The sequence below is a fragment of the Pseudochaenichthys georgianus genome, chromosome 9, assembly GCF_902827115.2.
Source record: "Pseudochaenichthys georgianus chromosome 9, fPseGeo1.2, whole genome shotgun sequence".
Classification (NCBI taxonomy): Eukaryota; Metazoa; Chordata; class Actinopteri; order Perciformes; family Channichthyidae; genus Pseudochaenichthys; species Pseudochaenichthys georgianus.
Window position 1 is genome coordinate 11,825,071 of NC_047511.1, and position 27,067 is coordinate 11,852,137.

A 27,067-nucleotide genomic window follows, 5' to 3' on the forward strand; every position below is an offset into this window, starting at 1 on the left:
TAATTGTCACTGATTATGCTCATTTATGCCAATTGACAGATAATAAATGAGCTGATACAGCACATTTTAAGTGTTGTTTTCAGTCATTTGGCTAACCCAAACCGTTTTACAAAAAATTGTAAATGGCTAGGTAATTTATTTATTTTACTTGCAAGTATAGGTTGGATATACAAATATGTAAATGATGGTGGTTGGTGACTCCTAAAGTGGACAAAGTTCCATCCGCAGACTAAATGTTATACATTTCCCACCCTGGTCCTTTCAGCTCCTCTTTTATCCATGCAAAGCGCAGAAGTCAAAGTCTGCGAAGGCTTCCTGCTGCTCGGCAGAGAGGATAAAGGGTTTGGCGGGAGGCGACAGGATTGGCTGGAGTTGAGTGAACTCGCTGTCAAAGTTTCCGACATCCATTGACTCTTTGATTGACGGCAGGAATGGTGGCTTGGCTGTCTTAGCCAGAAGGGCTTCCCAGTCGATGGTCTGAAAGACAAAGTTATATGTTCTTGTTGAATCAATATTAAATGCTGTACACTCTTTTTTGTAATTCAGACCAAAATATAGCAGTAGTGGAAACATGTACTCAAACACTGTGCTTAAATTCCAGGTATGTACTGGAGTATTTCCATTTAATGCAGATTTAGACTTCTACACATCTCAGAGGCATATGTTTTACTCATGACTCCACTACATGTATCCGACAGTGAAAACCATATATCTCCAGATGGGTTGATTAGCCTTTTTTTCTTAAAGGGGCCCTGTTATTCTCCTTTTCAGGTTTCATATGTATATGTTGTGCCTCTACTGCAAACTGTTTCCATGCTTAAATGTTCAAAAGCTCTTTCTTGTTCTCATACTGCCTGTGCTGCAGCACCTCTTTTCACCCTCTGTCTGAAACCAGAGCCCAGTCTGCTATGATTGGTTAGCTGGCCGGCCCTCTAATGATTGGTCAACCGTTTAGAAATGTCCCGCCCCTTAACCTATCATGTACAATATGTTTCAAGCGCTAGCCAATAGAAGCGCACATGTTACGTAGTGATGTCACTATGTGACGGAAGTAAACAAAGGAGTCCAATGTAGGCGTTTCAGGTGGGGCGGGCGGGACTGTCTGGGAGTGAAACTCTCTCTGGAGGGAACTTTGGGGATTTCAGCCTTTGCAGACCATTAACATGCACAGAAACCTATATATATACATACACACTACTATTTTTAGCTAAAGAAACTGTTTTAAAAGCCTTGAATTAAGAATCCTTCCAACACCCCTTTGGATTTGATTAAATACACAAAATGATTTATTTAGTACCTAAAGTTAAATAAAGGGATTTTACCTCAAAGAATTTCTCCCCTTTGACCTCATTTGCATCTCTCTCTCCAGCGCCGAGTCTTTTCAGAGGATTCCTCTTCAACAGCTACAGAAGGATGATTGAGTAATATGACATGATCGTTACAGCCATCTTAACCAAACACTTAACATTTCTGCAATCAACATTAAACCTAAGGACCATGACAAGATAACTCGTTTTGTTGTCCTTGTTTTCCGCTGGTGGTACTGTTATTATCTTCTTTTATGTCTGTCTTATGTCTACAATTATACCAAAAGATGTTAAGCTGAACTAACAAAAACATTTAGTATGAAATTAAGCTTAAACTCCTCAAGTAATTGAAATAGAATCAGGGTTTATGTGAGCCTTAGATGAGAGGCTTTTACCTTCTTGATGATGCAGACCGCATCAGGAGGAAGAGACCCTGGATACTGCACATCATCATTGACGATGCTGTCGAACACCTCCTCCTCATCCTCACCAGGAAACGGAGACTAGCAGCAGGGCAGAGTAACACATTTAAAGGGGACATATAATACAGATTTTCAAGCTTATACTTGTATTTTGTGTTTCTACAAGAACGTGTTTTTTGAATACACCTGTGTTCACCCACTGTCTGAAACGCTCTGTTTTAGCATCTTTGTCTTTAAGGCTCTCCATAAAAAAGGCCAGTCTGTTCTGATGAAAAATATGATACACCTTTACAAGGGTAGTTTTCAAACTGTTGGTGGAGATGCGGGGCAGTTTATTCTAATACGCCTGCATGTGACAAAGGAAGGGGAACCAAATCCAAATGACTTGTTGAATCCTTGTGTGGCACTTCTTATACCAAATGTATGAGCACAAGCACTGAAAGAGTGAGTTTAGAGTAAAAATCCCCTTTACCTATAGTCCATTTAGGAATTTGATAATTTAAAGATAAATGGGTATGTAATGTTGCAATGGATGTTAGAATTGTCATCAATGTTTTGAAAACTAACAAAAACGAATCGAAGAAACACAAAAACACGTATTAGCTACCTCTCCGACGAGCATCTCAAAGATCAGGACCCCCATCCCCCACCAGTCCACCGCCCGGGTGTAGTTGTCGTCTGTCAGGACCTCGGGAGCCAGAAACTCAGGAGTCCCACAGAAAGTGGAGGTCCGATCTCCGTGACCCATCCCTGTCGAAATATGTAAAACCCAATTATTCCAATTCTTTTTAACAATCAAAATCATCCAGGAAAAATGTTAATGACCATAATCTCATACAAACACACGACATAAGGCTTTCTGTAAACCTTTAAATTGTACTGAAGAAATAAGCAAAAAGAAGAAAAATAAATACTCATTGCAAAACAACAAAATGTTTTATAACATAGTTCTAAAAATATTCTATTAAAAGTTAGATACAAAAAACCGCACCAAAAGTAAAAGCCCTCATTATGCTGACGGCCCATTACTGCTGTATTCCAAGTATTGATGCATTTAGCGATCAACTCACCTTCTTTACAAAGTCCGAAGTCTGTGATTTTCACAAACCCATCTGCATCCATCAACAGGTTATCCAGCTTCAGGTCTCTGTGGAAAACACCCAGCGCATGGATAACCACGTCTGAAGCTACAGTACAATCAGGTGAAATCACTTTATTCTGTAGACTTACCGATAGATGATTTTATTCAGGTGGAGAAACTCTAAACCCAGCAGGACACATGCGGAATAAAACCTGTAGACAACAACAAATACATTAACAGTTATAATACAGAATACGAGCACACTTGCTGGACTTTCTTTCTATTTCTGGAGTTTTTTTTAATGCATTTATAGAATTTCAAGTGTTGTCATGTTGCAGCTGATCAAAGCGGAGCTCATTTAATCCCTTTTTATACTGCCGGGCGGCTTCATTTTCTATAAAATATCATAATGTTGGAGTTGATTTGCATAAAATACTTTATACAATTACCTCAGAATAATGCCTAGTAAACATACTTAGTTATATGCATTACACAAACATATAGGAGGACAAACGGGAACCTGGTCTGGGCCTCGCTGAACACGTCGTTGTGGATGTGGATCATGAGGTCTCCTCCAGGTAAATACTCCATGACGAAGCAGACGTGGTCGCTGGTCTGGAAGCAGCCGTGGAGGTTCACCAGGAACGGATGTCTGGACGCGTTGATCATCTCAAAGATCCTCTTCTCGCTCATAAGGCTGCAGAATAACAACTCAGATTCAATACTCTAAACGTCATATATTTACGAGACCTGTATAACAAATGACCATCTCTATACATTAGCTGAGTGTCTTCGATTTTGTTTTACTGGGTTACAATTGTTACAATCTCCGAGATATCTGTTTTATGATCTTTGATTTATTTTGATATTTGCAGTGTGTTTTTTGGAACTAACTTGCCAGGGATCCAAACAGTATTGGAACTAGTCTTTTTCTTTTTTTTGATGCTGCCAATACAAGGGCCTTTTCTCAATAATCCTACAGATTATTACTCTAAAAGTGGGGTAGGTAATTTTGGAGAAACCGGCTCGAGTGCGCTAGAATTTGAAAATACACAGCCGGAAAAAATCTGCCACTTCCTCACAGAGCCCCTCCTCCAACACACACAAACGCGCACATGACCAATGAGGGCACGAGATAAATGTGTGCACAGATGGAAGGCTGACAGGCAGGTAGGCCATCCAGTTATTTTAGCCGGGCCGGATCAGATGATTAGTTGTACTTTTTACAGTACTACGGCTTCCACAGATGACACTTTTGTATGGATTTTTTGTCAAAGCACTTAAGATACTCATTGCTATCGGGATGTTAAGAGCATTCCATGGAATATAACAAAAAGTGTATCTCGAGCCGGTTTCTCAAACTTACCTACCCCACCTTTAAGTATAGCCATGGTTTACTCGTCGGAAAGTCACAAACAAATTAGTAAGAAGACACAAAAAATGCCCTTCAAACTTAAAGCCTGAGAAATACAATCAGCAAATTGTAGCTATTTGTTTAAACTCTGTCTTGTTTTAGCTTTAAACATTTTTAAATTACAGCAGACTTTTAATGTGTCTTTTATGGCTCTGCTAATTTCTTGAGAAACTCTCTCTAGCGTGATCGTTGGGATTTTAGCCTTTGCAGAACATTTAAATGCACAAAAACTATATAACACACGACCACAGGAAAGGGAAACCTCCAAAAAGCATAAAGGGCCCCTTTAAAGCTTTCCCTTCACACACCTGTCCACTTCATCTCGTGTCACAATGTCTCTTTTCTTCAAGGCTTTGATGGCGTACAGTTTTCCTGTCTTCTTGAACTCTGCCAGCAGAACCTGAACAGAGAAGATTCACAACAAACAACTAAAGATGAACACCAGAAGAAGATCATTTAACAGTTTAAAGGTCACATGTCATGGCCATTTCCACTGATCATAATTCCATTGTTGTGGTCTACTAGAATAAATTTATACTGTGCAATTTTCCAAACTCACATTGGTTTCGCATACAGCATCTCTGTAAAGTATGTGTATTCACTCTCTCCACTAAACGGCTCGTTGCAGCTCGTTGCAGCCCCCCCCCCCCCCTCCTCCTCCCTGTGAGCCCAGTGTGCTCCGATTGGTCGGGACCAGTCGGGACGTTGTGAATCGCGCTAAGCTCCGTGGAGGTGTGATTTCCTTGTTTAGCGATACACAGCGAAACACAGCCAAACTCACCCTGAGCACACACAAAGTCACAGCCGAAGTAAAAACAATAAGTGTGGCTTGATATTGAGTAAGAAAAAGGTTGATAAACGCTGTGAGAATGGGTCTGCAGAGAGAATTTCGCCGCGATCCAAACTGTCTGTTATCAGCCTGCAGCCAGGGAGGAGAGATCAGCAGAGCTGCATGCACTGAGTGTGTGAGGAAGTCCGTGGATTGGTCAATTTGGACCAATCAGCGGGGGCTTAACGTAACGGCTCCGCGGACGTAACGTAACGGCTCCACCGATTGGTCCATTTCGTTCCGGGGACGACATGACATCATGATGTCCCCGGAAGAATCAAATGGACAGTGACGTATCTCCAACGAGGCGTTTTGGGGAGGTATTTTCTGTTTTAGAGTTTTACTCCCTACATGGTGTACTTTGAGGGTTTTGACTCTGCACACAAGGGGACGGGCAATAACCGGAAAAGCATGACATGTCACCTTTAAGTGAAAAGTGTTCAAACTTTTACCTTCCCAAAATGTCCTCTGCCCAGTACTGAAAAATATTTGAAATCATCCATCTGCATCCTTGTGAAAGAAGAGCCAACAATTAACTTAAAAGTCATTAGGATTTGTGTATACATATGCGTGCGTTCGTTTGTGTGTGTTTACTTTAGAGCAGATACAGGCTGGTCTCCACTTTCTTCTGTGTTGTTTATGGAAGACTGCAAACAAACAGACACAACGTTTGGAACATTTGATCATTCAGTCACCTCAACACATGACATCCTAACATCACCATGTCTGCAAGAGCTTTCTTAATGATCCACTGCATTTGGTATTATAACTATGTTAAGGAGTGTTGCTTGACTCTCACTCGAGTGTTTCCTCGCTTGTGTTATGAAAGACTTTCTACTTTAAAGCTTCCGTTTGTCATGATCTTAGTTTTTGTGTTGAATGTTTCTGGTTTTATTTTGAAATGTATATTCTCATTGTGTCTTGTCTGGTTTTACTTCCTGTCTTTTTGTTTTTAAACCTGTGTGATTGTATGATTGTGTTCATCTTGTGTGTATATAGGCCTGTCTCCCCTTGTGTGTGTAGGTGTGTCGTCTTTGTTCCTGTCCGGTTCCCCGAGTACCTGCCTGTGTCCTCGGGGACATGACGCTGGTCCTGTGTTTGTTGACCTGCTGTTGGGGGAGTTTAATAATAATAATAATAATAATAATACATTTCATTTCGAAGCGCTTTTCCAGGTGCTCAAAGACGCTTTACAGTGGTGATAAAACATGATAAAATAGAATTTAAAAATGTATAAGAACATGATAAAATAACATTTAAAAGTTATTAAAACAGCAACACAGCATAATTCACAGATTAAAAGTCAGTCTGAAGAGGTGTGTCTTGGTCAGTGTTTCTTGAACATCCACACTCATTTAGACTCTAAAAGGTGCCTGGTGCGTCAGTATGAAGACGCTCTGGGATTGAGACCAACTGTATTTGAAGTAGTTAAAGCCAGTTTTTTTCCAGCTTCGTACCATGGCCAAAATGTATCTGTTTCTCTCTTCCAATAATCTTGAGAAAGTTATCCACGCCTTTATATCGTCCCGTCTAGGCGACTGCAACTCCCTATATACTGGGATCTGTCAGTCATCCCTGCAACTGGCCCAGGTATTTAACTGGTATTCAACTCCAACTGGTATTTATTTATTTGATGAAAGGTTGTCTTGGCCACCTGCTCTGTTCTGTAAAGCAGTTTGGTGAACGTGGATTGTTTTTAAATGTGCTTTATAAATACATCTGATTGATTGATTGATTTATATGTATAATATTGGAGGTCAAACACTTTAGTATTTAGCTACTGTCTTCATTGTTTCAAAATCAATTAAAAAAACAGTCATGTACCAGATTTTCTTGCGAGGCAGGCACAGAGGATGTTTTGTGTGCTGTGGTGATGATGGCGGGGGGGTCGTCTCCCGGCTGGAGGCTGGTGGGAGGCGGCTGATCCTCAGTGAGGCTGAGTCTGACTTCTGGAGACTTGCTGCGAGATACAAAGACATAAAAGATGTTGGCTCACACAGTTTGGGCAGAGATGTACACCCTACTAAGTGTCAGGTGATTCTGACCTTGGCAGTGGAGTGGTAGCTAGAGGCTCCTTCTCAGTTGGAGGGGGGGGGTTGTTGGCCACCAGGTCGGGGGGCGTATAGATGGACGAGCTGAAGGTGGTGAAGGAGCTGTAGCGAGGGAGGATGTTCATCATCAGGTGACCCCATGTGGCGAAATTCATGTTCATCTGGGCCGCTCTGAGGAAGTTCTTCCCTGAGGAAGAAAAGGTTACCATGTTACACCAGAGGAGCAGAAACACAGACGAAGTCCTTTGAAAGGAAATTGTTTGATGCTTTCGGTATTTCCGCTGTACCTCTCTCTTTAGTGAAGATACATCTCTGACGCCTCAGCTTCGGCTGCCGCTCAACAACAGTGTCGATGAATTGAAGCTGAAAAAAGATAACAGGAGAAGAATTATTTTGGACATTCACTTGTGTTATTGCTCAATTTCTCAACATCTTATATTCAAAATATATGCATGATTTACATATAGAAATTTAGAATGCTAATGCTGGGAGAGTTGTTCTTGTTATACTTTGGTTTGTTTGGTCAATTGGCTCGTGACCCCTTCTTTGTTTGGAGTCATTAAAACATTATCTTTTTAATTTTGCTGATCAGTTTCTCCTTCTTCTCTCCCAGTTATTTCATCTTTTGCCCTTTCATCCCTAGACTAATAGGGAACGTAACAATATTAGTTTTTTGGAATCATTTTTGCTATACTTCGAGTAACCCAGAATGTATCTTTTGCTGTACTTTTTGAGAATGTATTTAAAGGAAAGCGCATATTAATGATATAAAGCAACGTTTTTTCACCACATAGGATGTTGAGGCCTCCGATGCAGAGAGAAACAGGTTTTCAAATGTTTCCGAAAAGTACAATTGCTTTAGGATCCTTTTGTTTTGATGTGTACACCAGTAAAAGGCTCTCTATAGTCTAGTTGTCATTGTTTGCCTAAACAATTTCTCCATACTACACATTCCACTGAAATCACACTAGCCTCTAAAGCTCTCCACTTATACATAAAGGGAACCCCTGCTTCCCCCTAAAACACTTAACATGTCCACACTCAGGAACATTCTCACCTGAACGATGTAATAACCATTCTTCATAAAACTCCAGTACGTTCAGAACCTGTGTGTCTGCCTGCAACAAGTACCTGAACATTTCATTTTGAAACTGTAGGCCTTAAAGGATTGATTTAATCATCAAAAATATACCCTCCTCAGAAATATGATCCGTACAAAAGCCTGTTTAGACATTATAAGACTTTTACTACCAAACACCAAGTGGTGACACAAGTATTTAAATATTTGATGTAAAGGTACTTATACCACCATTTGAAAATAAGTACAAATTCTGCATTCAAAACCTGACTTAAGTAAAACGATGTTGGAAGTTATGAGGAAATATGAGCTGCCGCATTAAAGTGTATGCCTCATTATACTGCTTTAGATGTTTAGAATATATATTTTGAGTCCATTTACATGTATTGTACAAGTAATTTTTTATTTCAGTTACATTCCAGCACTGCAAACACCAGGAAGTCGTTGCATGTACCTTGGCATGGAGGAGGCCCTGTGGCTCCAGAGGGAACTCCTGGTTGTGGTCCTGGTTGTCCATCATGTCCTCCAGTCGCAGCAACTTGACGGCACACATCGCCCTCCGGTCCTGCCAGAACACAGCCACCTCCAGCTCTCGAGACTTTTCAACAAAAGGAGAGCAGACAGAACAAGCACAACAGTTAATGAACACAAACAATTACTGATTATAATTGATTTACAAATGTGATCCAAAAACACAACCCCACAATATGAAAACAATTAAAAAATAACTCCCAAAGCAAAAGCCATCTTATTCTAAAATAATAGTGTCATTGCATGTAATGAATGATTGAGCTGATGAAAGAATATCTGCAGGTAGTAGATGGACACCTGCTGGTTCCAGACAAAACTACAACAATAATACATTAAAGCTTAAGAAAATGATGATACACTCTCTTGCAAGTAAGAATTCAAAAATATATCAACAGTATCATCAGGAGAATAACACAAGTTTCAAAAGGTGGCAAGTAGGAGTGCAGATTTCCCAGAATAGCTTTTCATTTTGTCTTATGATTGCAGCTATTTAATATTCTGATGGTGTCTCATTCTTCCTCCCAGCCCATCCAATCAGCCCCCTCTGTCTTCCTCGAAGCCCTCCTCCATTCCTCCACCAAATGCCCTTGGACTATTCCATCATCTGCCCTGCTGAAATTACCACGAGTGATATTATTAAACGAATAACCACCAGTAGAGGGCAGCACTGTGACACTGCACCATCTAGTTTGCCAAATAGGAAGAAGAAGACAGTGGCTCTGTGCTGGTTCTGCAATATCGTGCTCGCACATGCGAAATGTGTAGACTATCGTGAGAGTAATTAATAAGTTGCGTACGTGAACAGTATTGTAAGACACTCGTCCAATGGACAGAAAGTGGCTATTAGTTTTTGTACACATTCCTTCAGGCTGCACGACCGGTAATGGGACGGACATGACGTCAGCTTGGCGGGAGCCCCTGGGAGCAGAGCGCGCTGTTATTTTTCCTCCCTTTCCCTTTCTGTTCTTATTATATATCCATGGAAGGAACCCATCCGCAGCTTACTTCTGGGTTTTAGGACGCGTCATTACACCACTCTATATCAAGTCGGTGGTGTTTTACTTTATCACGACAGCCTATATTTAATTTACATACAGTAGCCTATAATGTGTTTTTTATTGCGGTCCTCTATAAAAAGTCCCAATCCCTAGTCAGGACCCCCGTGGAATTTACCTAACAAGTGCCATTTAAAGACACACTAACCCAGAAAAAGACACAAACTGACTACAAAAAGGGGTAAAGTAAAACAAAAAACAAAACGATATAAAGACCAAAACTATCTAAATTACACAAAACAACTACAAAAAGACTAAAAATGACAACAGTATATATTGCTAGTATGTAGTTATTGTGGGGTATCTTTCATGATTATTCCCAGGATCCCATCGGTTCAAGTCTCAGAGGGAGAGTACACTACAGGTTTCAGTGTCTGGGTTGGGGCATGTCAAAAAAATGCAGCCATTACCATGACATCCTGCATAATGAGATAACAAGAAAAAGGGCACGAGCACCTCTGCTGCAGGACAACGTGCCAGCTCCCCCTTTTCTTCAGAAGGAGAGCAGCCCAGAGAACAATCTCCTTCTCAACCCAATGGAAAGGCACAAAATATACAAAGAGGTCGGACCAGATCCAGATCCCCACTTCCAGCAAGCACGAGAGCCCACAGATTTATAACTTCATTTTTGTTTTAATTGCCTGCCTATAATATAATATAAAGAAAACAAGTGTTATTAAGAGTTTACACATTTAAGTATTTAAGTTATCTAGATGCAAGAAACATTAAAAAGATTTCCTTCTCAAATATATATGTATTATTTTGTAAATATCCCCTGTGTTATGTTGAGGACAAAAAGGAATTGCTTGGTTCAACTTACAGTTTTTACACACGTTTTATTAAGTGTGTACTTCCTGTGTATTCCCTCCCTGCATGGTGCCCTTGTACACTCTAAGGTCCTGTGGTGGACGTATTATACAACGTGTCAGCACATGCAGCGTTACTACAGCCTGTAAGCTGCTGATCCTCTTTCTATCTGCACCAATGTCACAGAGACAAAGTCCAGTCCATCCATCATACAAGGAGAACATGCTGTCTTTGATCCTGGAGTATCTCAGTGGTGTCCTGTTTCTGTTGTTCAACTTATTTCAGGTTGAAACAGGATGTACATGCAGAGGAAGTACTGCATGGACCTGGGTGCTGGTGATCAGAATAATAAAATTAATCACATAAACGGGTAGCTGGACTACAGTAAAGAAGGTTTATATTATGGGATATCTGGAGCTATTGTTTAAGTTTTCCCCCCAGTTTTGGCCAAACGTGCCACTGTAATTGACTTGGTTGAATTGAGTTGGATTCAATCATTTCATAGGGGCTAATTAGCGTACAAGGTAAAGAGAATGTAACAATTTCCCAGAGTTAGTCGATTTTTGTACTAACTGGCTTTCAGGAAAAATGGCCTAACTTAGATTTCTCCATGTTTAATATAGGTGTAGTATGGGGTAATAAACTCAATACGATCATCAGAACTGAAATGCTACTGGTGTATACATGCTGGGTTGACTGCACTTCAGTGACTCACCCGCTCCAGCTGGATGCAGAACGTCTGATCCCAGGTCAGCCTGCCGACAGCAGCCAAGCGCGTCCGTCCCACCACTCTGCTGTCCAATCGGAGCACCGCACTGATCTCCACTGTGGGACAGAAACACATAAAAGGAACTGAAACCACAGAATCACCACATTCTACAAAAGTGTTTCTAATCAGATTAAGGCAATAATCTGACTGTTGTAACCATCAATTGAACAGCTCTTTCTGTGGAGTTAAATACGATCTAAAATCATCCTTAACTTGTTTAGTGACTACAATATTTACAATTAAAACCTAGGTCTTGTTCCTATTGTTTGTCATAGTAAGAAGTCAAAGTTCTTTTTTTATTTCAACTGTGAAAACAAGATAAAATAGATTGTAAATACTGCATTTACCATAAGCTATCAACTATGTGAATATACATGTATATATTTATAAAAACAAATACCGTGTACTCACAAAACTGAGCATGTTCAAAGTGGGAACAACACATTTGAATTAGCTTAAAGCTGCATTTATTGTTTTGTTGGCCACATTTAAGCCCAATAACTGCCCAACAACGTTACAGAGAGAACTGTGACACACTGCAAATTGTCATAATGTCACCATACCAGAGACAGAGCAGTTATCCAGGCAGAAGTCATGTTTCTGTCCGCCTGATGAATGTAAGTCAACATTTCACTCTCTTTGGTTTCTGTTTTGGTCGCAATTTTCTCCAGAGAAACTAATCTGCCTCTTTAGCTGCTAGAAGCTCCACTTTCCTCAACACATGGCTTCACCTTTGCTGCAGGTAGAATGTATACTTTGGCTTTATCAGGGTTCACTGTAGAGACTCAAAGAATAACACCATCTACAGGGATTCTCCTACTTCCAAAGATGCAAATGTATAACCACTTTTTACTTGTTTACCATTTATCTTAGAGAGTAAATGTCATGCCACTTGGCAAATGGCCTTTTATAGATGGCTTCCAATATTGTTTGAAAAAAATACAATGCAATAAACTCACTGATTAGATTACATTTAACAAGCATGTTTCAGTTTTCATGAAAAATGCTTTTTAAAATCTGTTTGCTTTAAATTCATGTTCTTGTTAGGAGAATTACAACATTGAACAATTCTATTCATTGACAAGGACCACTGGAAGACGCTGGAAGACAGTTTGAATATGTACTTTAAGTTAAGATTGATATCAAATTATATTAAACGTCAACAATTCTCACACACCCACTCATCATGAACAAAGGTTTGCATTTTCATGTTTTTTTATTTCATCAATTACATTGCTTTCATAATTGTATTTTAGTTTATGGGGTAATAATAATTTCTAAGAATAGTCTTTGGAAAGAACTTTGTTTTCTCCCCTTGACAAGCTCAAGTTAAAGAGGAAATGTTAAGCTCATTTTCAGTTTCATATTTGTATACAGTATGCCCACTTACCAGGGTGTTCCTGTGTCCTGGGAGCATCTGGACTGTCTTCAGAAGGACAAAGATGGTTCTCCTGCTCTGGGTTTGTCCGGGATGTCAGTACACCCTCACATCCAAGAAGTCTGACTTCAAGTTTCCCTGAAAAGAAAGAAGATCAAAAATATTTTGACTTCTAAAAAAAAAGAAACATTTGAGATTCAATTTACACGATCAGCCTCCATTAAATAAAAAAATAGTATCAAGTGTAACTGTTACGGTTTGTGGAAAAGGTAGGACCCAAATGCAGACAATAAAAAAGGTAAAAGGTCTAGAAACAAAAACGAACATTATTTAAAAGCTGATGAACATAAACATGGCACGAAAAAACACAAGTAGCACCAGGTAGCATTAACAAACTAAACTGACCGTGACCAACATGGAGGGAGACAGGAAAGACAAACAAGGGACGGATCCCAGTCCCACAAACGAAAAAAAAAAAAAACGTCCAGCAGGGTGGGTGGAGGGGGACCGGAGGAGGGACACAAAACTAGGGCCACCAGGGTGGGTGAAGGGGGTCTGGAGGACGGGTTTGGACTGAATGCCCAGGAGCAGAACGGAGGACCCGGAAGGGATCTCGGGTGGACGGCCCGGGGGCAAGGCAGAGCTCGCGGTGGGGGTCTCAGGCGGACAACCCGGGGGCAAGGCAGAGTTCACAAAGGGGCGAAGGCCACAGCGGGCGAACTCAGGGGGCCGGGCATGAGGGCGAAGGCAGCGTCTGGAAGAGTCAGGGGGCAGGGCCCGAGGGCGAGGACCGCGGCCGGGATAGTCAGGGGACCGGGCTCGAGGGCGAAGACCGCGGCTGGGGAACTCAGGGGGCCGGGCACAAGGACGGGCAGGAGCTGGTCGGACGTAGATGAGACCCTGGACAGAACTTGGGCTGGTGTCAGTGGGACCCACGACGGAGCAAGGGCTGGTGTCGTGTCGATGGGACCCAAAACAGGACAGGACACGGTGTTGGCAGGAAACCCTGCGGAGCAGGTGTCGGCGGGACTCCCAAGTCCAACAGTACAGGATATGGTGTTGGCAGGACCCCCGGCAGAAGAGCAGTCGGCGGGACCCCCAACGGGACAGGACACGGAGCTGGCAGGACCCCCAGTGGAATCTCCAACGGCACAGGACATAGGTTTGGCAGGACCCCTGGCAGGAGAGTAGTCGGCGGGACCTCCAACGGCACAGGACACAGGGTTGGCAGGACCCCCGGCAGAAGAGCAGTCGGCGGGACCCCCAACGGGACAGGACACAGTGTTGGCAGGACCCCTGGCAGGAGACTAGTCGACGGGACCCCCAACGGGACAGGACATAGGGTTGGCAGGACCCCCGGCAGAAGAGTAGTCGGCGGGACCCCCAACGGGACAGGACATAGAGTTGGCAGGACCCCAGCGGAACCTCCAACGGCACAGGACATAGGGTTGGCAGGACCCCCGGCAGAAGAGTAGTCGGCGGGACCCCCAACGGGACAGGACATAGGGTTGGCAGGACCCCCGTCAGAAGAGTAGTCGGCGGGGCCGCCAACGGCACAGGACATAGGGTTGGCAGGACCCCCGGCAGAAGAGTAGTCGGCGGGACCCCCAACGGGACAGGACATGGAGTTGGCAGGACCCCCAGCGGAACCTCCAACGGCACTTGAGTAGGGAATAGAGAAGGGACTTGAGTAGGGACTGGAGAGGGGACTTGAGATGGAACTCGAGAGGGAACTCGAGAGGAGACTCAAGAGAGAGGGCTCGAGAGAGAGAGGGCTTGAGAGGGGACTTGAGAGAGGGCTTGAGAGGTGACTCGAGAGGGGACTCGAGAGGGAACTCGAGCGGGGACTTGAGAGGTGGCTTGAGAGGGGACTCGAGAAGAGACCCGAGAAGGAACTTGAGAGGAGACTTGAGACGGTCGGCTGGAGTCGGCCAGAACACCGACAGGACACGGGGAGCTGGCGTCGGCCGGTACGCCGACAGGACACGGGGAGCTGGCGTCAGCCGGAGAGCCAACAGGAGACGAGGAGCTGGAGTCGGCCGGTACACCGACAGGACACGGGGAGCTGGCGTCGGCCGGAGAGCCAGTACTGGAGCCGAAACCATGGCTGCTGGGGCCGGTTCTGGAGCAGGAACCATGGCTGTGTGGGCCGGCACTGGAGCATGGAACCATGGCTGCTGGGGCCTGTACTGGAGCCCAAAGCATGGCCTCTGGGGCTCGGGTTGCTAGCCTGGACTTGCGACTCTTAGGAGCCTTTTGGAGGCTCAGTGGACCTCCAAAAGCCAGACAAGTACCCGAGAACGGCTCCTGGACAGGAGCAGGAAATGGGGAAGAAGCAGGGGTTGACACCAGAGGGAACACACCGAGACGTATGGTGTCAGGTTGGGAATTGAGAGGCAGGGAGCTAACATGCCTGGGGCTAGCAGGCCGGGAATCACATGTCTGGAGGAAGTCCATAATCCAGCCAGGTAAAAACGTCACTAAACATAGTTTCTCTGTTGCCAACCGGTGCGCCTCTACCAGAGCGGCCCTCTTCTGCCGAACACTGGACGCTCCGCTCCCTTCCACCAATCAAAGCAGCAAGCCAAAAAAAAGGTAAAATTACTTAATTCCACCTAAAATGGATCATCTGCTGGGTCCACTTCTGGTTGGTTCATTCTGTTACGGTTTGCGGAAAAGGTAGGACCCAAATGCAGACTATAAAAAAGCTATAAGGTCTAGAAACAAAAACGAGCTTTATTTAAAAGCTGATGGCATGGCACGAAAAAACACAAGTAGCACCAGGTAGCATTAACAAACAAAACTGACCGTGACCAACATGGAGGGAGACAGGAAAGACAAACAACAACAGGCAAGACAGGCGGTGAACACTCTTCAAAAATAAAACCAAAGACAGAAAAAGACAAAACACAACACAGACAGATTGTGACAGTAACAATAACTAACCAGATGTTGGAAGTGGTTTTGAGCACATCAAATGAACCCGGTGTGTTTCAAATGCCTGGTAATGAATCTCAGTGAAGGCATGTGAGCTAGTGAAGCGTGAAGAAATCTCTCAGACCGAAGCCTGTAATCAGTGCTGCTCTCTGGCGCTCGTACATCTAAATGTACTTAATCTAACTGTAGTGCAAATAGCTGGGGAGCCAAAAATCAACTTGAGTGTATTCACTGCTCTGAGACCAATTTTTTGCTACAGAATTTGTCTCCTTGTTACATCATCAAAAGGCTTTTTGTGCGGCTTACAAGTGAACTGACCAAAAAAAAAACAGATTACACATCCTGATTATCCTCTACCAGAGGTCAGCGTATGCTCACCATGTTCAAAAACTAGGCATCCATAATACTACTGAATATTTGAGTAAAAAAATTATTACATTCAGAAGTACATTTTATAGTAAGAGAAAATACTACTACTACTTTTTAATTCCGCACTTATACGAACGGCATGAAGATGAATCTTTCAGAACATTTTTTTTTATTCATAAACAGTTTGAATTGGGTCATTTTAAGATATACCTTTATTAATTCCAATGGGAAATGTTACCGTTATAGCAGCTTAGAGCAAAAGCAAAGACCAAAACCATCCTTTTCAAAAATAGATAATGCCTTATAACTTAATACAAGTTTGAGAATAGCTGTATATAAACATGTATAATGCTGTGGTGTGATAAGTAAAGTAAAACCTTGTGAGATGGACTGGTAAAATAAATTAAATGTACGGATATTAACGTTTTAAGCAGTTCAGATCCGTGTCAGTATTGCAATGTGTACCAGTCAAAAAGGCAGGTCTGAAAGAGAAGATGGACGGGGACGTGGACAGGGGACATCCAGGTCTGGAGTTTTTAGGAGACAGAGTTCCCTCAGAAGAAACGCCCCCCCCTGCAGGCTCCTGGTTGTTTTCCTTCTTGCACTTATCCAGAGACAGCCGCAGAAGATCCAGCTTCTGGGAGGACTCCTGCACCCGGGTCTGAGCCTGAAGGAAGACAGACAATGTGTTGTTATGATCGGTCTGCTTGACAGACAAGAGTTAAAGACAATTCAGCCTAACCTTAGTTGATGATAATATATCAGGGTATGAAATTAACCTGCAGATGTCCTGGTCCAAAATCAGACCAAACTTGTTTATGGATGATGATTTTCAGCTAGGATGAAGACCAAAACAGGCTTTTGCTACTTAATAAGTTGTTAACCCTTTCAGCCTCTACCAGACAGTTCAGGGTGGTGAGCAGTCAGCAGCCAATGACGGTATAAAATAGTAATACAAAAGTTTAACATTTTAAGCCATTAGAGTTCATAAACATGCACAAGAAGTATTGGGCTGATGTGACCACAGTACCAAATTAGCTGTGGACAGACAGATACACACTCACACGACGGGACGCTTGATCCCCTCGAGGATTACGTCTGTTAGACAAACCTACCGCACGATGCACTTGAAAATGGTCATCAGTCATTTTATGTTAAGATTGCAAGATAGATGATTTGCAATGGGCTAGACTATACACCAGTAAAATTTAACATTATTTATAAATGTATTCTTCATGTTTCTGTGCTACAGTATTTTAAAGTGTTGCTAGCCATACAGTTAATATCCTTTTATGATCAGAGATATTTTCATATTGATTTAATTTTACCATACATGTACTTTTTTGAACATAATAAATACATTATTATTACAATTATAATAAAAACAAATATATAATAATAAAAATGGAATTCATATATTGAACATCTAAAATAACTCATTAGAATAAATCTTATTACGTGGGGTAATAATAAAAAATGAGCACACTACCATTTTTAGAGTTAGATTAAAGCTGATAAAGCTTTTACGCAACAGCAATAATTCTGTTATCAGAAAACAAACTCAAAATATTAAATAAGATCTCTAAGCTGTCCTTCAGAAATGATTATCAAGAAACCCAAATGTTCTACACATCTTTCTCTATAGCTCGAGGTTATTCTACAACAAAAAAGGAGTAGGAAATGTGCTGTCATGACGATATCCTTTCATATTTTTGTTTGATACAATTTTTTATAGAGAGTTCTACCTCAGTCAGTGCCTTCTGGTCCAGTGCTGAGATTCCCTCCAGCTGCTTCACCACATCTTTGGCCAGCACCAAGGCATCGGTCTCTCTCTGCATGTAGTGCTGCAACTCTGCCAAACGAGCCTCCACAGCACTGACAGGAGAGATCCCTATAAGACGAGAGGGAGAGTATTTCAGTCTACAGGAATTCACTTCAGATGAGTGATACAACCTCATATAGCCTCTTCTCACTCTTGCATTCAATATTTATAACGCTTAGCAGAGCCCTTTTCTCTGAAATGTCTCTGTGCTCCTCGCAAAGGTCTGTACGTTACATTTTTATGTTCCTGACATTTAGCTGACAATTATCTGAAATGTATGAAAGCTCTAAAAGGAAATATAAAAACGACACATTGGGAGAAAACCGTTTATCCTTTGCAAAGTTAATACAAGGAGACAAGGAGACAAGGAACAATGAGTTAGGTAAAAATGAGTACCTCACTTTTCTTTTTATCTTTCTGCTTTGCTAATATTGACTTCTGAATAATAATAATAATAATAATAATAGTAATAACTTGGATTTATAAAGCGCCTTTCAAGAGACCCAAAGGCGCTTTACAATAGGACGAGGGGCCGTTGTGAGGACAAAAAGGAAAACAAAAAAACAGAAATAAACAAAAGGCTGGTCACAAAACACGTAGAGGAGAGAGATCATTGAGGCTGAAAGCCTTGACAAACAGATGTGTTTTGAGTGCTTTTTTAAAGATATCAACAGAGTCAGCGGCCCTGTATAGTCCTGTAATGTATAGTGTTAAACATTTCATCATTGTTTTTCTAAATTCTAGATTCTCTACAAATTCTTTGTTTTCCGTGGGGAATCGGCCTTCAATGGGCCTTAGCTCATTTTAGGTTCATTTTTGTACTATGCTACATGGGAGTGAAACTCTGGAGGGAACTTTAGGATTTTAGCATTTGCAGACCATTTACATGCACAAAAACCTATGTATCACACTACAGGAAAAGGAAAACCCACAAAAAGCATAATAAGCCCCCTTCAATTAACATTTCCTGAAGCGTGAACATGGTAAAATGGTTTCTGTGTACTATCTGTATCATCTGTATGGTATACATTGAAATGCATCAATTATGTACCTTATTTCTCAAAATGTTGTATTCAAGTCCTGAGTGTTCTTTGAGGGCGTGAAAAAATAATAGTTATTTATTGTGGAAAATTGTGAATAAATCTATTATTATTCTCTTAATGACTCTTAATGTTAAGTGTTTACTTGCACCTTACTGTTTTATATTTGTAAAACTTAACTTGTTAACACCCCTGAAAGTGTGGTGTTTTGTTTTTTGCACCCCATCGATTACCCTTATTGTCTATATTTTTCCACTTTTTCCCACTCTATACTGCAACTGCTGAAAAACAATGTCCTTTGGGATGAATCCACTTTTATCTGATCTCTTCCAAAGCAGCAGCACAGTGTGTAAGGTGCCCTACTGTCTTATCAAATGTAGCTGACACTTGGATACACAGTGAATCGAGCTGCTAGTAGTAACAAGGACTTAAATTCCCGACAGAACAAAACATAACAAAAGAATCAATGAGAAAAAAGGTCAGGGGTGAAGGAAATGAAACGTGAGACGAGGTAACAAGGTACAGTTACATGTCTCGTATTACTTTTGAGCCATGAATAATTTTGTGTTAGGTTCAGAGTTTTCACTCTGTGGCACATATCTACAGTTCCGAAGTACGCTAAATGTACCGTCTCTTATTAGAGGTGCAAGAGTGGTTTCACTTTCCGGATTAAACAAATAACGCTTGCAAAAAGGAAGGGTGGCAGGAAGCACGGTTCAACTAATATGGGTAGTATTATATTTCAGGACAGAAGTTTCTGACAGGCATTGTTAGCTGTCACCAAGTGTCTTTCAGCTGTATTTCTTTCCCTGGAAGGGTTTTTGAAACACAAAAACATTATTGAAAATGAAAAACTATTGTCACAGCTTGTTACAGCATGTCAACCAAAACCTGTTTAATAAAAGGAAGGTCTTGCGTAATTTACTGGCTTTACTTGTAGGTGTGTATCTGGCTTGACATCAGCAGGGTAAATAAATTGGCACGGTTTACAAAAGAAAAAGGAAAATCCTAAAACCTTTTTTTTACCCTTAATCCCCTTCCTTGAAAACAGAGTTGTGACCTCCTTCCACAGAAGAAGGACATCCACATCTGACATCATAATGTCTCTTTTTAAAAAGTATTTTTCCTGACACACAGGAACATTTATAATAACCATACCGTTTCTGCTGAAAAGTATGGAAATGTATATCAATACCAGCGACCCTGAGGCTGAGCTTGAGATTTTGAGTTTAGAAAGTATGGTTCTCTATTACAAAATGGCATTACAGTTTGATTATCCTACTATGTTGTTATCTATTATGTTTAGATTCCTTCTTTCTTATAGATTGCTGGTGTAACGAGCCAGCTTGCTCTACATTAAGAAAATGACTGATTAAAAACCAGCGAAAATGTGTGTTACAGATGTGTTGCTCGTGGTGAGAGATGTATTGTATGACAGTAAATATGATTTCATGCCTTGTTGGAGATAGTTTACATGCTAGAAGAAGCTGTACATTTCCACTACACATGCCTCTAGAAATAAACAAAATTCCAACCAATCATGTAAACAACTAATCATCTTTTTGACATGCAGCGACCCTCTACAATAGGGGTCATGGCCCAAGACTCTGACCTCCATGAGTGGGGTCTCCGCCACCATCCTCGCCAATTCCACTGCTGCTGCCAGCCTGGGTGACTTTGATAATCTGCAGTCGGATCAGCTCGATCTTGGAGCGGCTATCCTGCAGCATCTGCTGAGCCGTGGACAACATCTGATCCTGGATAACGAAATCACATCAAGAGACAACAAGCCCCACTTCATCACCACACTTGTTTCCCCCTGTCATATCAGTCGGGACAGGGGAGTAAGATAGAAAACAGCCATTATTTATCAAAACAAATCTCACAGCATAAAGGGAATCACCAGAGACATGCAGCTCTGCACACACCACTCGTCTCCATATTGGACAAAAACAAGTGGCAAAGAAGATAAGTGAGAACAACATGTTCACATCAGGTGGAAACAGCATGACTTTGCACTTCACTCACCTCAGGTTGATGCTCTCGCTCCTTGCTGAATAAGGACTAATTTGACATCCTCTGTGGAGGTAGAGGGGAGGACTTCTCAGGTTGCCACCTTCACTATCCTTGAAACACAAGTCCTATGATGTTATGGTGCGTTCACACACACACACACACACACACACACACACACACACACACACACACACACACACACACACACACACACACACACACACACACACACACACACACACACACACACACACACACACACACACACACACACACACACACACACACACACACACACACACACACACACACACACACACACACACACACACACACACACACACACACTGACTTTGGACTCCTCTGATGCCGCTCCTACATCTTGAGACCTGGATCACACAGACTTGTTTTTGCCTCTGTGCAGCCTCTTCTAAAACGTCCCCTTCCCACTGCTTCCTCATCCTCCTCTGCTCTATTAACAACTCCTCTGTGTCTCTCCCATCTCTCTCTGTCTCTTTTAGAGGGGGTTGCTTTCTGCAGGGGGACGGACGGCGGAGTTCCTCTCTGGTGCCAGCACTGCTGCTGCTGCTGCTGTAGTCTGACAGTGTTGATCGCCTGCTCTGGGCTTCGTATTGGCCGCTGCAGGACCACATGTTCCTGTGTTGTCACCAACCAAAAGGCAAACAGAGCTGCTGCTGCTGCTCTCTTCGGGACAAGGCAGTGCGGTGGTTACGAGATTTGTTTATCCTGCTCTGACAAGAAGGGGTTGTGAGAGAAGTTAATAACCATAAGTATTGTAGTCAATATACATCTAGGGGGTGGAGAATGGTGGAGAAGCTGCTGGTGTGCTGAACATGATGCTGAACATAAAGCTTACTGACAGCACTGTGGATGATTACAAGCATGTGCACTTCTTGTCTGCAGCAAGCATGACAGCTCTATGATGCCCTGAGAAATTGGAACCGAGATGAATGGCTCTGTTCCTTGAAATCCATTAATATGAGTAACATGTACACATGAAAGGACACCAGTGGTTCATTAACATAGAAATACAATGGTAAAAAAAACGCTATTCAAATGTAGTTTCCTGCATTCTAAATATTAGCATCAACATTTACTAAGTGTTTAGCATTTACTAAGTAGTGAGAATATACTATATTTTGTCATATAAATAGACTATAATGGTTGATGAGCAAATGTAGTGAATTACTTTTAATGATATTTTGTATTATAATGTAAATCTGCAAAGTAACTGCTGTCAAATAGAAACAATTAAGTAGTCAAATAGAGTAATAGAAGTAAATAGAAAAAAGTACAGTATGCTGTTTCCTTTTGAGTTGCTGTGGAGTCGAACTGTAGAAATATAAAGTAACATGTAAAGGAAATGCCAGGGTATACCAGTATACCTCAACGTTTTTAAACAGGAGAGACAGAAACGTACACACGGCACCAAATCTTCCATATTGTGGCACACATTGGGCTAGTTTGAGTTATTGCCAGTATGCTTTTTACAAGAGTAATTTAATTGAACTGACTGCATGTGCTAAATACTGTATGTAGTCCTACCTATAGCATTGCAGTCCTATTTGTATTTTAGGCTATATTACCTTTTAATTACATTTTAAATACAGATATGTCTAAACGTCCTGTTTACTTGTCCTTTTCGTATCAAACACGAACAATTAAATCCTAAAACTGAAAAGCTAATTTGCATTGACCACCAGAACGAGGTCCCTCCTGCCTCCAATGATATACAGCATCTTTTTAAAAGTGCGCAAGTGCGAGTCGGTCCAAATGAAGGTTTGGCCTGGTCCTAATAAAATATTTTGGGCGGCCATTAACTTCAAAATTGTTTCTGAGATCAACATTAGTACTAATTAGAAATGTAGTTCAATTTGAGTGATATTTTAAGAGGAGAAAGAGGTGTAAATCAGCAAATGTGAGCAAGGTAGTGAGACCTATTTTGAGAGGCGGAGCTCGCCCTCTTCTCCATTCGGCGAGGCGCGTCGTAATGAAAGGAGCGCGTGAGCGGCGGTTGCTGTGACTTCCTTGCTCGTCGGCAGCTACATTGTGTGGAAGCAGCACGTTGTTGGCTTCTGCACGCTGTGAACTTTACACCGAAAATTCTCCTGTTCAAGGAGAAACCAGATTTAAAAGCTACCAGCTAGTTTCTCATACGACAGTTAGTTATCCCAGCTTGAGAAATCATGTCGGCCGCGGCGGCAAAAGTGAGTAAAAAGGAGCTGAACTCGAACCATGACGGAGCGGACGAAACCTCCGGTAAGATGGGGAATCATGGCGGCCTCCCGTTCACCGCCATTTTCACTTTCTTCTTCTAACACAATTTGTATTGCTACAGGGTTCAATATTGTTGATATATACTGTGTGTATTGCTTTAATTTAGCTCCAGGACCGTATTTGTGGTGGACCGCGGCTGTTTGCTGCGTGTGTTCGTATTTCGATAACAGCAGCTAGCTCGTCAGCTAGCGCATTTATTAGCATGCTCGCTGTTGTTCAGTTCAGACCGGCGCTGAGAGGCCATGTTAGCTAGCCCTTAGCATCATCAGCGTGGCCAGTTGTGTCGTTCGCTGCCCACTAAGTGGATGTGTGCGATGCTGGATGATCCCTTGCATTGGGTGCTGTTCTAAAACGAGCTTTAATTGAGCAAGCCACCATTACATCGCTTTTATTGTGATTTTGAAACAAGGAAAGTGAAAATTTCATTCAGGCGATAGCCGTTAGCCAGCTACTGTTGTTGTTGTAATGTTACCTAATGTTAGCTGACGACGTTATGTTTTGTTACTGGTCAAAACGCATCCATATTTACCAGCCTTTCTGTCTGTTTAACGTGGTGAATATTATATGTATACAACTGTACGCAGGGCTCTGCCGTAAGACCACCGGTACGACTATTAGGGGGGGTTGTTCTGGCATCTGTCCTAGCTTGGTCTCACGTTATCGCGGCAATGTATGTGCAGACTCACATTTAAACCACGCGGCCTTGTCGGTTGCAGCCGGCAGGAAACGCAGAGTGTCTGAGCCGCTAGAGCTGCAGCTATTGGCCGCTCATATTACGTTAACCTCCGGGGGAGCCCGCATTTTATCGGGCGATTAAATATTGTAATCTCAAAATCTATTTGAATGAGTAAAACTTCGAAAATCTTGAAAGTACACTAGGGGTTCATTGTGTCAAACACACACATGACTTGTAATGACTTTGTAAAACAAAGTATGCATGTATCTTTTTCTGAGCAAATCGTTTTTTTCCCGAGCTATGTTATGCATCTTTTATAACATATTTTTTTATTTTCACAGAGAAAGAGCAGCAAGAAGCTATTGAACACATCGACGAAGTTCAAAACGAAATTGACAGGTAATTTTAAAACACTTTTTAATTTTTAAGGTCAGGGTTGCTGTTTTGTAAATGTAATAATAACTAATGAAGTCAGATGGGGCAGCCTGTTTTGTGGCATAAACAAATGCAGATTCTGAACGGTTTGACTTCCTGTTACTTTTCAATTTGAAAGCATCACGTTTTTTAGAAACACTTCTTCAACTTTGTTCTCCAGGTTGAACGAGCAAGCCAGTGAGGAGATCCTCAAAGTAGAACAGAAATACAACAAACTCCGTCAGCCATTCTTTCAGAAGAGGTCAGAACTGATCGCCAAAATCCCCAACTTCTGGGTCACTACGTTTGTCAACCATCCACAAGGTGAGCTACTCAACATGAAGTGTTTATTTTCATAGCCTAGTCATTTGGAAGTTATTTCATTACCAGGTTAACATGATTTGGACAGTGGCTCAAGTTAAAGTCTGGTCCCCTCCCCCCCCACAGTATCTGCCCTACTGGGAGAGGAAGATGAAGAAGCACTTCATTACCTCAGCCGAGTGGAGGTGACAGAGTTTGAAGACATCAAGTCGGGCTACAGAATAGATTTTGTAAGTATTGACACACACGCTATGGAGGTACATGTTGTTTCATATATTCGTACTCATTTTGTAATGTTTTTGTTTTCTAGTATTTTGACGAAAATCCATACTTCGAAAACAAAGTACTTTCCAAAGAGTTCCATTTGAATGAGAGCGGGGACCCATCTTCAAAGTCGACAGAAATCAAATGGAAATCAGGAAAGGTATGTGTATTTTTCTAAATCTTTTTGCTAAATAGTTGATATGCTAGTTTGAGTACTTGACCAAAAGCAAATATCAAAGCAGTATGATCTGACAAAAGGACTTGCATATTGAACATTTTTAATCTGAATTTGTTTTGTTTATGCTCCCTCTGTTTGTAGGACCTGACCAAGCGCTCCAGCCAGACACAGAACAAAGCCGGAAGGAAGAGGCAACATGAAGAGCCAGAGAGCTTCTTCACTTGGTTCACTGATCACGCTGACGCCGGTGCTGATGAGCTTGGAGAGGTCATCAAGGATGACATCTGGCCTAACCCCCTGCAGTACTACCTGGTATGTCTACAAACGGGGTTATCTATCTTTAGCTACCACTTTTCACAATAAGCAGACCTGTTTTTGACTTTATATTCATTTATTGTATTCCGTTTTGGGGGTTCGAGGCATGCTATCTTTTTTGGTATGACTTAAAAGACACACATTCTCAACGTGATTTTCATTACTAGGTTCCTGACATGGATGATGAAGAAGGAGAAGGTGAGGATGATGAAGAGGATGAGGAGGGTCTGGAGGACATCGACGAGGAGGGAGATGAAGATGGAGAGGAGGACGAAGAGGAAGATGGAGAAGATGGAGAGGTATAATGGATAAAGTCCAAAATGTTTCTTTAAATGGTTTGTTTTTCAACAAGTCGCTAACTTTATGATATTTTGTCCTTTCAGGATGATGAGGGAGAAGACGACTAAGTAATAACTTTATCTACCCAAACCCTAAATCTTCTATTCCCTGTTTGGTTTTTCCACTCACATTCGGGAGCAAAGGTTTTAATTTTATTTTTTTGGTTACTTTTTTTTATAAATCTGTGCTTCATTTTCCATTCTGAAGCCTCTTCACCTTGGTGGTGCCATGTTATGTTCTCTTTTGAATCATCTTAGGACAATGGCACTTTGCCCTGAATTGTGAGTACCATCCCCAGTCATCTAAAAAAAAAAAAAATGTATAAAAATAGAATCAGCACGGCATCCTGAGTACAATTTTTAAACGACCATTCACAATGAATTCCTATTGTTAAAGGTTGTGTTTTAAATTGACTTAAAGCCATGGTGTAGTGACCCAGTGCTAGTTGACCCTTCAATTTCTTTTCCATCTATATATTTTTTTCGGTTGGGGTTGGATCCCTAGAAGAAAAACTGTTGTTTTCCCTTATGTGGAGTACCAGCTCATTCCTTTTGACTTGTAATGTTTAGTGGGAGGGGGGGGGTGGGGCAGGAATATGTTGGTTATTGGGGAGAGTGGTTATTTTTGACACCATTTCTATGGGACTTTTTTTTTCATTGTATTGTTTTACAGATATCCATGAGATTTGAAATGACATTTTTAATAAAGAACAAAATGGAAAAAAAACAAGCTTGTAAATTTTGGCCCCCACTGCTTTATGGGTAAAAAAAAACACTACTTAACATAGAATTTACATGAAGTCACCTTTCCTTTTCTGCTGGGGGGGGGGGTGAATGAACCATTTGAAATTGGAGGTGTAAAACTTTCTTTGTTACAATAATAAAACAATATTTAACATGTGGTACATAGACATTTATTGAAAAAATATATTTAGGTAGTGGCAGAGGCACCTGGGTTCATTGAACAGTTGAAAGTCCCATCAACTCTTGAAGGATTTTGGAATCATAAGCAGGCTTGAAGCAAAGTCTTCTCTTAAAAGACGATGGGTGATTAAAGCCAGGAAGGTATGCTCCGACTCCTCAAATCTGTTTTTCGTGACTGTATCCGGCCAGTCACTGGGCTGGAAGGCCCAACCTTGAGTGGGGGGAAAAAGAAAGATGATTTAAAACAGACAAGACTGAATAAACGGGCATTCTAATAATACAATCTAGCTCTAGGCAAGTGAAAAGTGTTTGAGATGGTCTGTGTCATATCTAATTCTTGAACATAAATTATGAAGCTATCGAAATACAAAGATTTCCTCAGATTTTAGGAGTGTGCATAACTTATTTAACTTCGGTTATGCATTTTCCTATA

The 27,067-nt window shown here is 41.7% G+C and overlaps 2 protein-coding genes across 2 annotated transcripts; one reads left to right on the forward strand and one right to left on the reverse strand.

Moving 5' to 3' along the window:
- On the reverse strand, positions 1-24,214 carry LOC117451996 (serine/threonine-protein kinase N2-like). The gene is made up of 21 exons (XM_034090394.2): positions 23,891-24,214; positions 20,919-21,016; positions 20,503-20,647; positions 17,774-17,919; positions 16,494-16,695; positions 12,735-12,860; positions 11,291-11,400; positions 8,637-8,780; positions 7,392-7,467; positions 7,099-7,291; positions 6,878-7,013; positions 5,648-5,700; positions 5,506-5,563; positions 4,533-4,624; positions 3,331-3,507; positions 2,960-3,022; positions 2,800-2,876; positions 2,337-2,479; positions 1,703-1,810; positions 1,323-1,403; positions 1-477 (listed from the first exon to the last, which is right to left on the reverse strand). The coding sequence occupies exons 3-21, from the start codon at positions 20,639-20,641 to the stop codon at positions 274-276; spliced, it is 2,328 nt and encodes a 775-aa protein (XP_033946285.1). The 5' UTR covers positions 20,642-20,647; positions 20,919-21,016; positions 23,891-24,214; the 3' UTR covers positions 1-273.
- Positions 22,920-26,611, forward strand: LOC117451998 (protein SET). The gene is made up of 8 exons (XM_034090398.2): positions 22,920-23,186; positions 24,222-24,279; positions 24,476-24,618; positions 24,742-24,845; positions 24,926-25,039; positions 25,199-25,369; positions 25,540-25,671; positions 25,756-26,611. Exons 1-8 carry the CDS (start codon positions 23,114-23,116, stop codon positions 25,777-25,779), a joined length of 819 nt encoding a protein of 272 aa, XP_033946289.1. The 5' UTR covers positions 22,920-23,113; the 3' UTR covers positions 25,780-26,611.
- Positions 26,612-27,067: the final 456 nt, after the last annotated feature.

Coding starts and splice junctions, on each gene's coding strand:
- LOC117451996 (XM_034090394.2), bottom strand. CDS start 20,641: ATGTTGTCCACGGCTCAGCAGATGCTGCAGGATAGCCGCTCCAAGATC. Junction 16,696..17,773: donor ACCAGAAGGCACTGACTGAG/GTAGAACTCTCT, acceptor GTCTTCCTTCAG/GCTCAGACCCGGGTGCAGGA. Junction 5,564..5,647: donor CAGCCTGTATCTGCTCTAAA/GTAAACACACAC, acceptor TTCTTTCACAAG/GATGCAGATGGATGATTTCA.
- LOC117451998 (XM_034090398.2), top strand. CDS start 23,114: ATGTCGGCCGCGGCGGCAAAAGTGAGTAAAAAGGAGCTGAACTCGAAC. Junction 24,846..24,925: donor CGGGCTACAGAATAGATTTT/GTAAGTATTGAC, acceptor TTTGTTTTCTAG/TATTTTGACGAAAATCCATA. Junction 25,040..25,198: donor TCAAATGGAAATCAGGAAAG/GTATGTGTATTT, acceptor CTCTGTTTGTAG/GACCTGACCAAGCGCTCCAG.